Genomic DNA, 13193 nt, shown 5'->3' with positions numbered 1-13193 from the left:
CCTGTCTGGGCCCTCTCCCCCCTCCCTTCGCTTTTTCGGCCCTTTCCCGTGGCACTTTGTGTCTCCCTCCTCCTCTCTCGTATTCGATTCCTTTCCGTTGCAACGCTCCCACCCTTTCCACCCCCTCTCTCATCGCCTGCCGCCTCTGCAGACAAGGTATGGAGTGGACAGAAGTGAAGCAGGAGCAGCTCCATCGCTTCTTGGAAGCCTTCACTAGCCCTGACCCGGCGGTGCAGGCCTTGAACCTAGAACAGCTCCAAGCCCTGTCGCACCACCCGTCCGCGCTAGTGTCCACACTCGCTATTGTCTGTGATGCGACAGTCTCCGTCACTGTGCGGCTCTCTGCCACTACGGTGGCTCGTCAGCTGATGCACTGCAGCGACCGTCTGCCTCTCTACCTCAGCGCTACAGGGAAGGATCCAACAACGGCGGTGCAGTCTATAGCGGAGACCCTCTTTGACGCCGCTCTCGGAGGCTCATCCTCGCTATCATCGGCAACCGCGGCCGCACCACTACAGCGAGCCACAAGTAATCTCATCGCCTGCCTACTGAGTGGATTGGCTCACACAAGCCTGGCAGCCACCGCCACGGCAGTCTGGTCCCGCATTATATCCTCTCTCCTCCACCGCACAGACCCGGCCATGTGCATTGTGAGCGACGCATTTGAAGGCGGTCGTCGACACACACCTCAGCATGAGTGCCGGTGCGCTGCATTACTGCGCGTGATATGCGAGGGTCCGCTTTCCACATCGAAGGTTCTGCGGGAATGGGTGGGTGGCCGAGCAGCCGAGAGCTTGGCCCTCTGCTCCCTTTTCTCACAGCTGCTGCAACTTCTTGAAAGACAGATGGAGACAGACCAGGCTGCAAGCGGGGCTGTGGCGCGTTTCAATGCACTGTGTCTGGAGGAGACACTCGCTGGTTTTCGGGCGTGCATGAAGTCGGGTGTGCTACCTTGTGGGCCTTCAGACTTCTCGAGTGCATCCGCTAGTGACCACCCTGCCATCCCGTCTGGTACGGACAGCGGCAGCACCAGCTTGGGTGAGGGGCCTGCTGCGCAGGCACTTCGCGTCGTGGGTACCGCGGTTCTCAGTGTTCAAAGTGCCGCTCAGGGCCTCATTCTCCGCCACGTACTGGGGCGTCTGGAGATTTTGGACAGTCAGAGGGCTGACAGTGTTTTCCTGCACGAGGCTGTTGTGGTTGCCGCTCCTTTCGTGGCAGTTGGCATGCGGTACATGGCTGACGCCGTCGCGCTCAACACTATCGCGCCCCTTCACAGTGCCTTTCACACTACGGTGACTCCCCTTCTTGCGAGATTCTGCCGTGCAGCGTGCCTTGCTGAGCTTCAGTATGACAATGCTGGTGAGTCTGACAGCGTTCACGCCGCCGTCTTGGCGTGCGTAAACTACATGACGGAGTGGATGAATGCCGAGAGCGCGCGTCTCAGAACCCCCTCAATCCACCTTACCGCGCCCTCAGCGCATCCCTCGACGGTGACCGCATCAGCAGACGGCTACGTCTCCTGCCTCTACAGCATGCTAGTAGACGCAGCTACCCTTCCATCATCGGTAGCTGATGGGCTAGTGGAACACACAACACACCATCCGGACAGCGCAGCTGAATTTCTGGCAAAGTCGGCCACCGGGCGGCGTCGGGGGCCCCGCGGCAGTCACACCCCGAAAACTTACGATGGCTGGGCTTCGATTGCTGTCGAGTCAGCCGAAGGAACGGAGAATGCATCAGCAGAAGCCCCGGCGAAGTGTGACGATGAGGAGGAGGACACCTTACGTGCAGACGCGCTGGAAGTCGCGCTACCGGACAACGGGACACTACGGCAGGCTGTAGCGTGGTGTGCGCTTAGTCTCTCGTGCCAGCCGGAGTGGTTGATGGCGATTGCCCCTTTTGTTGCGCGCCCCGTAACAATCCTCCCGCCCTCAAGCCTCGCTGCAGCCTGCACTGTCGAGTCCATTTTGTTTATGACGAATGAAGTCCTCGATGGTATTCTCGCTGACGACAAAGTCAGCGCCTCTCTTGCTGCAGCGACTCCTGAGCTGCTCGAGGAAAACCTTGCAGAGCAGCTGCAGTCTATCCTGAGCCTCTTTAGCCCACTAACACAAGGTGACCTTGGCACTCGCGCTCCATTCTTTGTGCGTATCCAGGCCGTGCGGTATCTTGGAAGACTTGTGGTGGGCTTACTCAACGCATGGCAACACACTTTCGGCGCTGATCACGTGGCTCCAAGCAGGTTGCGCATTGTAGAGCGTACCCACAGGGTGATGCTTACAATTGGTGGCCTGGAGAAACTTCTTGACCTGGTTCTCGGTTGCCTGATCACGGAGGTTAATAAAGCGGCTCAGGTGGAATGCGTCAAGACTCTCAACTCTACTCTCACCTCATGCCTGAAGGTGATGAACCAGCTGATGCGCAGTCCCGTGAACGACGAGGATGCATCGGACCTCGAGGAGGAATCCCTGGACAGCACAAGCACCAGCAGCAGTGGCGGCAGGAATGCGGGTGAGGGAGATGAAGAGGCGGCTGGCCATCTTTTGCACAGCGACCATTGCGAACGTGCCCGCGTCTTTTGCCAGTCCTTTGGAGCGACAACGCACGTTCGCGCCATTGTGGAGGTGTTGCGTGTTATTTCTTCACACCTCCCATCCTTCCAGTGGAGCGTCCGGCAAGGTGTGTACCATCTCTTCAGCGAAGTACTGCCCTCACTCTGGCAAACAGCACCATTGGTGGACTCCTTGTTTGCAAGGCCAGCGGATGGCACTGACTCATTAGCATCGTACTCTGCTCGCTTAGTGACTGCGCAGGTTTTGGAGATGCTGGCTCAACACTACACGGAACTCCTCCGCATCTCTTCTCTCTCCGACAACGCCTCTCCGATGCTCGAGATGGCGACGCTTCTGACGTCGATGGCAGATGTGGCGAGTGCGATGGATGGTGGTGCACTGGAAATGGTTGTGCCGTGGATTCTGCAAGTGGCTCACCACATGCTCAACCTCTACGCTCACTATCTCACCCGTCGTGCACACTCTAACCACTCGCCCATTGCTGACAGCGCAGGTCGAGTTGTGGACATGACAGATATGTGCATGGTGACCCTCGATCTTGTAAGCTGCGTGTGTGATGGTGTCATAGACCGCGACGAACTCTTGAAGCAGCAGCTGCGGCCGCAAGAAGCTGGCGGCGCTTTCGGAATCATTGATGGGCGCATGATGGCCCTTACATCGTCGCTGCTCCTCCCTCTAGCCGCCAGCGGCATCGGATGTAATGGCACGCTGAGCAGTTGCAGCAGTGCTGAGGCGCTCCCAAATCGCTGCATGGCTCTTCTGTCCGTATGTCAGTCACTGCCAGAGCATCCAACCCATGTCTCGACAACGCCAAGCAGCATGACTACAGACGAGGGTGTTGAAGATGAAGCGTTTTGTCTTCTGGATGAGTTCGGTGAAGTGCGCCGAGCCTGCTTCGCTATCGTTTATGACTGCGTCTTCCTCGTTGCGTACCCCTCCTCCCTTTTTCGGCCTCTTGATGTGGCTCTAGCGCCAGGCACTGGAGCGGTGAGCTGCCCGAGATGCCTTTCCGACTCTCTTGGAAGGGATCTCTTTGCGTTGTGCATGCGCGAGGTGCTTCCCTCTATTATGTATTTGCCTCCAACGCCGAGTGAAGAGTACGAGGCGCACTTCCGCCTTGCCTCGACCCACAACGTTGCAGCCTCCGATGCCTGGCTTTGTGTGGGGTCTCTTTTGAGTCTTTGGGACCAGCAGCACTGGAAAACGAGACGCAGCGCTCCGAGTTGTGCGCAATCCACGTGCGAAGGCGAACGCGGCCCCTGCTCAGTATTCTACCTCTCTGGACTTGAGTCCACTGTAGAGCTGCACTCGCACTGTCTGCGCACTGTGAACGAGCTCTTGGCGCTCCTACAAGACAAGAAAGCCACTGTCATGTCCAACATGAGGCTGAACATGATCACTGCCGTCTGCGGTTTGGCAGTGCTGCTATGCGCCCCAGGTTGTTCGCACACCAATTCTGGTTCACTGGCACCAGTGGGCGCCCTTCCCTTCGCGACCATCTCTGCTGTGTTTTTGGTGGCCTCGAGCACTCGTATACAGGAATACGCTTCCGGTGCCTCGTGCGGCGACCTGGGCGGCATCAACGAAGCTGCCCACGTGCTGTGGTGCCTTGGCCGCCTGTGGCAGGAGATGATACAGCCGCTTCCTCATGACGCTTTGTGCACGTTTCTGCGCTTGCATGGAAAAGAGATTGCTAAGACGATTTCGTGGTGGACACGGTGTGTGTTTGAGTCGAAGAAGCGGCTGGCACCTGCTGAGCCCCCTGCGTCAGCATCGGCCCCCTTCTGGGGATCCCTCCTGGAGCTGTGGCGACCTATCGCGCGCACACTTGTGCAGGCCGAACAAGGGAAAGCACTCTCACTGACACATGCACAGCTCTCTGTGCTGAGTGAACTGGAGAGATTATGACAACAGAGAACATCCTAGTGCGAATAACAGAAAACCGTGTCGCTGCTTTTCGGCTCCGTCTGTGGCCAATTGCTTTTTCCCCTACGTAACGCATGTGTAACTATCATTCTAATCCGGACTTCACCGCCAGAGACGGGGAGCTTTCGCTTTAATGGTAAGGGGTCTGGCACAAGACACAGCCTCTTGCAGTGAGTATCCCCGAATGCTTATCTACACCACCTCACCGTCCCACACGCAGCAACAGCAGCGCCCCTTCTCTTTTTCCAGCTGCTACCGAGTACACTGCACCTACGTGAAAAGCGTGCCAGGCATGCCTTTTGGTGGCGACGCTACTACGAAGGTGGGCAGTCATGGTTTCTGTGCGCTGTGTTCCATGTGTACGTCAACGTCCACAGGCCCGTTCCCCCCTTCTGCGGGTACTTCATGCATCTACCCTTTGCCTTTCTCTTGCCATTTCTGGGTTTATCCAGCTTGTCGTGCTGCCCACTTGCATTGTGGTCTGTGCATTGTTGCATCCACTCCACTCCTCACCAGCCTCCCACTTCTCTCCACTCTGCTACCCACAGTATCGTACACACACACACACACGCATACCTCTATAATACGGCCAAGAGACATGCCGTCACCCCCCACCTGCCAGTACGGATCGTACCACCAGTGCGAGTGCTACGGCCACGATACGGAGCTGCCCAACTACCGCCGTGACATCAGCAACCCGCGCACACTGCAGGGGTATTACGCCCCAAATGGTGGGTGCCCTTGCCCTGCCAAGTTCGGCGCGGAAAAAAATGGACTATACTGCTCAGCCCGCGGCGCAGACCCGTCCGCGATGCCTAAAGTGACCTTTCGTGCCGCAGACGGCCCCCACACGGTTCACACGTCCGCTAACGTTGACGGACACGGCCGCGACACGGCAACAAACACCCGCACCGCCTTTCCCAACTCGCGCAACTACGGCGGCACGGTGGCCCAACGTGGCCCCACCACTCTGAACACGAGGCCGCAACTCGAGGCATCTCGCAAGGCGCGTGCTGAGGCCAAACGCGAGGAACGTGCACAGGAGCGCAAAAACTTCTTGCGTAGTGTCCTGCGAGATGAGATGCTGGCCCGCATGGATGCAGAAGGGAAGCGGGCGGCATTAGAGGCGGAGACAGGCCTCATGGCCACCCATCACGCCGATGAGTACGAAGCGAGTCAGCGGGTGGCAGGTAATATCCGTGGCGGGCTCGGCTCCACATCACATGACCGGGACACCGCCCTCACTCTCGGAGAGCAGTACGGCGAGATTATGGACGAACTGGAGTACGTGGCAGACCAGCCTGTCGGCTCCAAGTACAACATCATCCGTCTACACTACCTCGTGGAGGAAGAAAACCGACTGAACCGGCTCCGCTGGCAGGAGCGGATGCGGAAGGCGGCGGAGGCAATGCAGAGCATAAAGTGATGGATATCGCTCTCCTGGTGTTTTGCTCTTCTCTTGTGACTCAGCAGGTCTGTGGAATGCGTTTTCTTTACCGTGTTTGGCAAACGAGTGCCTGCCCACACAGGCAGGAGCGCATGCCCATTTATCGCCAGCACTGTACCCCCTCCCCCTCACCCATCTTGTTCTCTTCACCTTTTATGCTGAAAGCGATTACTCTTGTTCTTTCTCTTCTCCCGGTCACTCTCACCTGGTCTTCTCTCCTCCGATGTTGAGCTCTCATGTACAATGCCGTGCCTTCTTTTGCTTTCCCTTGGCTGCAGAATCGAAGTCGCACACGCACACCTTCAGCCCAGCTCCTTTTAGCGGCTCAGGAAGGCTTTTCCCCCTTGTACATTGCGCTTTCTTTCCTGGCACCTCGCCATGTGTTCTGCGTGCCACATCACGCCACAGTGCGCTTGTGTGTGTGTGTGTATGTGTGTGCACGACTGCGTTAGACGTGTGACGTCCAAATAGGGCGCCTCCGTAGGACCCTCTCGCCTGCATGCATCTCAGAGCCACATCTTTAGTACCTGGAAACGCAGAAGCCCGCCTCCTGCACCTACACACATACACACCTCAACAGGTACATGCAGTTACACCTTCACATCAGGCTCTAACCGCCGCCAAAGGAGGTCTGCCCTTCTTTTTCAGTTTTCCTGGTCCCTCTTCGTGTGAGAACACCCCCCGCGACAGAGCGACACGCACATACCCTCACCCCGCTCATGAGGTCTCTCATTGCTCTTTCCGAGTGTGTCTCGTCCATACTGCCTTCCTCCGTTGATCCCACTTGCCGTCTTTGCTTCTTCCTCCATCCCTCTCTCTTACGGTTCCCCTTCCTCCTCCTCCCCCCTCAGTTGGTCACCGCGTGACATCCTGTGCGTGGTTGTGTTTTGCATTCGCATTCCCTTTTTCAGCTCCATCTTGAACGCATCGTATCACTGCACAGTGGGCACATAAACTGCCACTCTCATCATCACTCTTCTCAGCACGCACCGATGAGCACCACCGCAGGTACGCTGCCTCCAGTGAAGGGTACCTCGGCCAAGAGGTCGCTGCAGAAGAGACAGCCGGCAGACGCCAGGGGAAATGGCACCAGTGCTGCAGCGGACCCTCATTGCTACCACAAATGCCGCTGCTACGGCCATGACGAGACACTCCCCAACTACAAACTTCTCGCCATTCCGCGTACTAACAACTACTACGCAGCTACTGGTGGCTGCCCCTGCGTGCCCCGCGTAGCAGCCCATCCTGGTAGCTGGCGACTGAAGGAGGGCCAGCTGCGCTCCTCCACCTATCGCTGCGGCACTGGGTGCACCAAGAAGAGTGCTGCAGCGACTTTGGGGTGCTGTAACCACAGCGGGGACCAATACGGATGGCGGCGGGGGCCGCACAGAGTTCTGGATAAGAACACTGCAGCAACGGGCAAGTGCGACACGTTCGGCAATCTCGCCTTCAAGTCCACCTCCGGCGTGTACTGCGGCGTGGACGGCGACGACCTCAGCGACGTGAGCAGTGCGTCTCCACAGAAGCTAGAGGATCTGGAGGCACTCGTTCTCGAAGAACACCAGCAGCGCATGCGCGTAGAGGAGGACGTCGATGAGCTGGCTGGTATCCAGCATAACGGCACAGCGGACTTCTACAAGAAGAAGCACAACGACGCAGCTCGCCGCCGGCTGCTCGCGCAGATCTCCGAAGTGGAGCTACAGGAGCTCCTGCGCGATGTGAAGAACATTGTGGACCGCCCGCTCAACCAGACGAACATGGATCTTCTGCGTCGCATTCTGCACCGCCAGGAGCACCTCCAGCGCCAGCGTGAGTACTATGCTTCTCAGGTGCAGGAGTGATGTAAAGCTGCACTCCACGGCCCAAGGGTAACTCAGAATGCCAGAAAAGACAAAGGGGGAGAAGACAGCACCGCCGACCTTACCTGTCGCATGTCTTTGGGTGCATCGAACCACGGCGGAGACGCCAACGGATTTCACGCCTCCGTCTCGCTCCATTGCACGCGCCATGGTGACCGAACCTAGCTGTGTTGTTTCTTTCCTTCTCCTCTCCCTCCTTCTCTCTCGTCCTCTGCGGTAGTTTGTGAATCGATGCCTCAAACCGTGGGAAGGACATCTGCTGCTGCTGCTGGGACTTTGCCTCCCCCTCCCTCTCCCTTCTTTCTTTTTCACTACTTCGTAGATGTACAGCGGCACCTCTCCCCTTCTCTCTTCTCCTTTGTCAATCACACATTCGTATGGTGCGGCATGCCTCCGCCCCCACTCCCCCTCCCTCCTCCTCTCCCTCCTGTACTCGTTTACGCTGTTGACCGCGATGCGTGTGTGTGTGTGTGTGTGTGTGTGTGTGTGATTCGCCTCTGTATGCATGGCTGCCTGCGACAAATGAAGCTGACCAATACTCCCCACACGTTTATTCGGCGCGCAACGCGCTGCGGAGGCAAACATTCAGCGGTCGAGGGTCATGTGTATGTTCTTCTCTCTGCATGTCTATCTGCCTGTCCTCTGCGTGCGTTTGAAGCAGCGGTGCCCCATGGGGTGTGTGCAACATCCTTTCTCTGATCTGCACTAGCTCCGTAAAAAGCTACCAAAGCACCTCTACTAGTCACACACTGGTCCGTACCAATGACTGAGTCGCCACAAACATAATCACGGCTCCTCTCTCTTCACCTCCACCTCCTGTGTCTTTTCTCGCGCATCCCAGTGTCGACTCAGGTGCCAAGACTCTGGTGGGCCACTCCTCACAGCTGCGAGTAGTCGCATCACATACAAACGAAACCATCGACATCTTGGTCTTTCCACCTAAGGGGGACTCTATAGACTCACACTCTGAGTGCCCCACAACCCAACTGCAACATTTACTCATAGAGAACCCGACGCAAAACTGCGCATACACGCTTCCCTTGCCGAAAGACGCACACCCGCCGCTCGTCAAACTCTTCATCTCTTCTTGGTGACTTTTACCGCACCCTTTCTGACCTGGGCACACCGATGATCCGCAGCTACTTTAATCTAGATGACATTGGTGCCTACGAGGAGCCTGTCGTCGTCACCTTCGCTGTCCCGTCGTTCAATATGGGCAAGGATCTAACCGTTCGCACCCACGAAGGCGAAACCGTTTCCGAGGTGGCAGCGGGCTGTGTGGCAACCGTTCCTTTGTGGGCTGCGACGGCCCTCCGCACTGAGGGCTACGTCAGCGTCCATGCGCCTCACAAGTTCTCCCTTGCCACGTTTCGCGAGTTTAAGACGGACCCACTTGCCCCCAGCCTTCATCGCAAGTCGCCCTACTTCTACCAAGCCGGACTGCAGCTCTGCCGGCTACTGAGCAACCCCACGTCGGGCGGTCACATGAGCGCCGAAGGCAACCGCCTTGCCGCCCAACTCTTCCGTCTCTACCAACTTCGCTACCTGCGCATCATCTTCGCTGCTGCAAAGAGAGGGTTTGACCTTAACGACATTCGCGACAAGCTGGAGGAATCGGAGCGGCACCTGCTCGACTCATACCTTCGCGGCCAGGCAGAAGAAGCCCTTTGGTACGCGAAGTTTTCCTAGCACTTTGTGAAGGGAAACATTAACCCTGCTGTGACATCCCTGCGGCTGGTGGTGAACACTCGACTCAGCCAAGTGGAAGTCTTCCTCGAAAAGGTGAGCGCGCTGCAGTCAGGCGATCGACTCAGTGTTGCATCCCGAATGACGCACGCTTTGCGGTCCCATCTTATTCTCACCATTCATGGTGTTGTTGTTTGGCCTCAGCAGATGCGCGCCTAGCACGCCTTTGTCGTAGGGACCTGACATGGCGCGGCGCAGCTCCGACGCTTCAGTCTTCCGCTCTCTTCATCCAGCTCTGTCCGCACACGAGTACCGCTACGGTATGCAATGAACCTAGCAAATCCACTGCCAGCATCCTCCCCCCTCCGCCTTCTGCCACACGTCTTCCTCAGATCCACATCCTACTCACTCAGAAATACTCAGCCGGTGCGACACTCTCTGCCCGTCACCGGTTTCTTCCGTGTTTCCTTCTCTTCTTGTACTCCTGTGTGCACTATGGCAGACCAGTCACGCGACTCCTCCCCCGACACAGCAGACGACCGCCCGCCGGTGAACCATGACTCCGTCTTGCGTTACCCATTTCGAGAGATGCGGATGGACTGGTTTGATGACTACATGGATAACATCTCTCCGTCGAAACGCGTTGCGGTGGCGACTCGGCTGATGGACTGCCTAATGGCGCACACGGTTCTCCATGAGGACCCGTTCCTCGAAAAGGCGGTGACATTCATTTACAACCGCGTGGCAACTCACGAGACGTTCCGTAACATGACTGGCGTCTTCGGCGAGGCGCACGACGTCTTCCGGATTGTGTGTATGACCGCCAAGTTCACTGTGTCAAACGCTGGCGAAAAAACTGCGTTGCTCAATTTGCTGGACCAGCACTGCACACGCTTTCAGGCAGCGGCGCAGAAGGTGAAGTCCGACAACTCCGAGACCCTCGCCGCGGCTGCCGGGAACGTGACGGAGTGTGTGGGCTTTCTGCGCAAGAACATGACCTCTGCCGAGGCCTTTCGCCGCCTCATGGACTCCATCAAGTTTCTTTTCTTCACTGTCAACACTCGCAATGGTGTTTCCCCGTACTCGTCCAACGGTAAGTTGCTCTTCAACACCTTTGTGTGCTGCGATGGATGCCCTTGCTACACAAAGCTGCGCACCGGCCCGACCGTCTTCCTGCGCGACATGGAGAAGATCAAGGTACTCGACTGCGTCATGATCGCCGCGGTCAACGCGAAGGACGCACGCATGCACGACACCACCTCCAAGTTCCTGCACAACTTCTGCAAGGACTTCATGGAGAACCCGCACCTGGACGACATTGGCCACCTCGTCCACAACGGGCGACTCTTCTACTGCCGCACAGCCCTGTTCGACGCCCTCGACAACATCGAGTCCATCTCGTCCCCGCAGAGTGACATCGCAGACTTGCCGAGCGCGAAGACGTTCACCTTGGACCGCATCGTCCTGGCACTACTGTGGGTGAAGAGCGAGGTGAAGGAGATCCGGCTTCTGTGCAATCTGGTTCCCATCTTGAACGAAGCCCTCTCCTCCGCCGAGGCCGCCTATGGCCGACTAGACTGCGATGATGTGCTGCAGGTGCTCTACACCCTCAAAGAGCACATACTGACCGTGTTTCTCGCCCTCAGCGCCCCTGAGTATCACCTTGCAGTGCACAGCCGCGACGTGTTTGTCGGGAAGCAGGCCGACATGAAGTGCGCGAACCCGTCCTGCCCCGATACCACAAAAGACCTCCTCAAGTGCAGCGGCTGCGACGTCACGTTCTACTGCTCCTCTGAGTGCCAGAAGGCGGACTGGGACAAGCACAAGAACTTCTGCCACGAGATGGAGTCCCGCCGCAGCCAGCCGACATCGCCAATGGCGGTGTTCAGCGCAGTCCAAGTTTTGAAGCCGGTGCCGCGTTGAGGCCGTTATGGTTTAGCGTTTTGGCGAAACCGAGAGCCCGGCCGCGGCCCCCTACTAAGCGTGAAAGGGAAGATAACGAGCAACCCTACGTGCACGCAAACCCCGAAAGCAGACGAACCCTGCATTCCACAAGGCGCATCCAAACCAGACCTTGGCCGCCACAGGGGTGCCCCCGGCTGTAGAAAAAACCTGCGCGCCGGCCAAGCGCCGCCCCCCCACCCCACCCCACCTCCGTTGGACACCAAAAGCTGAACGCCCAAAAAAGCCCAAACCCCCTCTCCTTCCCTTAACACCGGCCGAGCCGGGGCCTCTCGCGCGCGGGTTACGCCGGGCGCTGCCCCTCCGCGGGAGGGCAGGGGCCCCCCCTTGCGGGGTTTTGGCAGGCCGGGGCCTTTGGGGCGGGGGGAGGGCCCCTCGGGGCGGCCCCAGCAGGCCGCGCGGCGAAACAAGGCGACGGAAAGCACCCGGCCCCCCCCCCCGCCCGAGGCAAAGGCGCCGCGAGGCGCACCCACCAGACCCGAGCCCCCGCCGCCGACCGGGAAGGCGTTCCCGCGCCCCCCCCCCCCGCGCAAGGCGCGCGAAGTTTCTGTATTTTCATACTCTTCAAACGGCATATGATTTGGGAATCTATTGAAAGCAGCGAATACTTTTTGCGATGCCCATGCCGAAATCGCTGCGCGGCCCGTGGACGGGGGTGGATGGCGGCGCCCGCGTCGGGAAAACCGCCCCGCCCCCCAGAAGGCCGGGGTTGCCGGTGCAGAAGCCCGCCACCACGCGCCGCTAGCGGAAGAAAAACACACCCCTGAAGTCCCAACGGGGAAGCATAAGCCAAACACGGCGATGACGTTTGGAAGTTTTCTGTTTTGCCTGCCCGCATCTTCCTCGCGGGAGAAAATTTGGCACGCACCGCCCGCAGGACTTTACTGGATGCGGCCAGGTTGGCGCCTTGCTTGGCCAAGCTACGTCGAAATGAAGGGGGGGGGCGATTAAAGTTTTTGAATGCAGTGCCGCGATTCGCCAGAAACCAGAAGCGGGATAACGCGGCAAAAGGGGACGGACGCTTTGCCGCCTACCGGCGCAGCGTTCCTGCGTGGGAGAAGACCAAGCCATCCCCAGCCCATACCCGCTACATTGTAAAGAAAAAAGGCATTCAGGTGACAAGGGGAGCTGGCTGTGACGACGAAGGCTTTGCGCAACTAACAAGAACAAAAACTTTACAGGCAGCATGCGCACACCATGCGCAGTCGTTTCAAAGCGGCCCAAAGAGCACCCCTTGGAGATGCTGCAAAAAAAAAAAAACGCTCCCCCACTATCGCAGATCGGGCTAGAGGGGTGTCATTCTTTTTCTCTCACTGTTTATTGCGTGCTGCCTGGGTATGGGGCTGGCGCTCAAGCGATCAGGTGGCGGAACCAGGCTCGCAGAGCCCTTGGCGACAACCCTCCAAAAAGCAATCCCCGCATGCCCCCCCAAAAAAAAGCAACAAGTACGTTTGCAAGCTATGAGGGATTGTTTAGGTAACGAAAAAGCACTGCCTAGTGTGAAAGAAAGATTATGGAACCGGGGTGTTTTTTAAGGGCCTTGGCGCGGCGGTCCGTCACCCCTGCCTGTTCGAAAGGCGCCCTTTTCTCGCACGCCGCCGCAGCCTTGAAGCCAGTCGTTTTCATTTCTTTTAAAAGACAAAAAAAATGATTTCCGGCAGCTGCGTGTTTCTGTTCTGATATTGTTTGACGGGATGCTCCGAATAAACGCCCCCCCCCCTATAGCCAACTTATTTTTAG

The 13193-nt window shown here is 57.9% G+C and overlaps 5 protein-coding genes across 5 annotated transcripts; all 5 read left to right on the top strand.

Moving 5' to 3' along the window:
- Positions 1–158: 158 nt before the first annotated feature.
- LPMP_311610 (hypothetical protein) lies at positions 159–4481 on the top strand (the record flags this gene model as incomplete). The annotated part of the gene is made up of 1 exon (XM_010703249.1): positions 159–4481. The coding sequence occupies one exon, from the start codon at positions 159–161 to the stop codon at positions 4479–4481; it is 4323 nt and encodes a 1440-aa protein (XP_010701551.1).
- A 616-nt stretch (positions 4482–5097) lies between these two features.
- LPMP_311600 (hypothetical protein) lies at positions 5098–5925 on the top strand (the record flags this gene model as incomplete). The annotated part of the gene is made up of 1 exon (XM_010703248.1): positions 5098–5925. The coding sequence occupies one exon, from the start codon at positions 5098–5100 to the stop codon at positions 5923–5925; it is 828 nt and encodes a 275-aa protein (XP_010701550.1).
- A 1013-nt stretch (positions 5926–6938) lies between these two features.
- Positions 6939–7787, top strand: LPMP_311590 (hypothetical protein; the record flags this gene model as incomplete). The annotated part of the gene is made up of 1 exon (XM_010703247.1): positions 6939–7787. One exon carries the CDS (start codon positions 6939–6941, stop codon positions 7785–7787), a length of 849 nt encoding a protein of 282 aa, XP_010701549.1.
- Positions 7788–8933: 1146 nt separating this feature from the next.
- On the top strand, positions 8934–9494 carry LPMP_311580 (GINS complex subunit Psf3, putative; the record flags this gene model as incomplete). Its single annotated transcript, XM_010703246.1, has 1 exon — positions 8934–9494. The coding sequence occupies one exon, from the start codon at positions 8934–8936 to the stop codon at positions 9492–9494; it is 561 nt and encodes a 186-aa protein (XP_010701548.1).
- A 492-nt stretch (positions 9495–9986) lies between these two features.
- LPMP_311570 (hypothetical protein) lies at positions 9987–11414 on the top strand (the record flags this gene model as incomplete). The annotated part of the gene is made up of 1 exon (XM_010703245.1): positions 9987–11414. One exon carries the CDS (start codon positions 9987–9989, stop codon positions 11412–11414), a length of 1428 nt encoding a protein of 475 aa, XP_010701547.1.
- Positions 11415–13193: the final 1779 nt, after the last annotated feature.

Source organism: Leishmania panamensis (assembly GCF_000755165.1).
Source record: "Leishmania panamensis strain MHOM/PA/94/PSC-1 chromosome 31 sequence".
Lineage (NCBI taxonomy): Eukaryota > Euglenozoa > Kinetoplastea > Trypanosomatida > Trypanosomatidae > Leishmania > Leishmania panamensis.
This window is presented reverse-complemented; position numbering and strand designations above follow the sequence as displayed.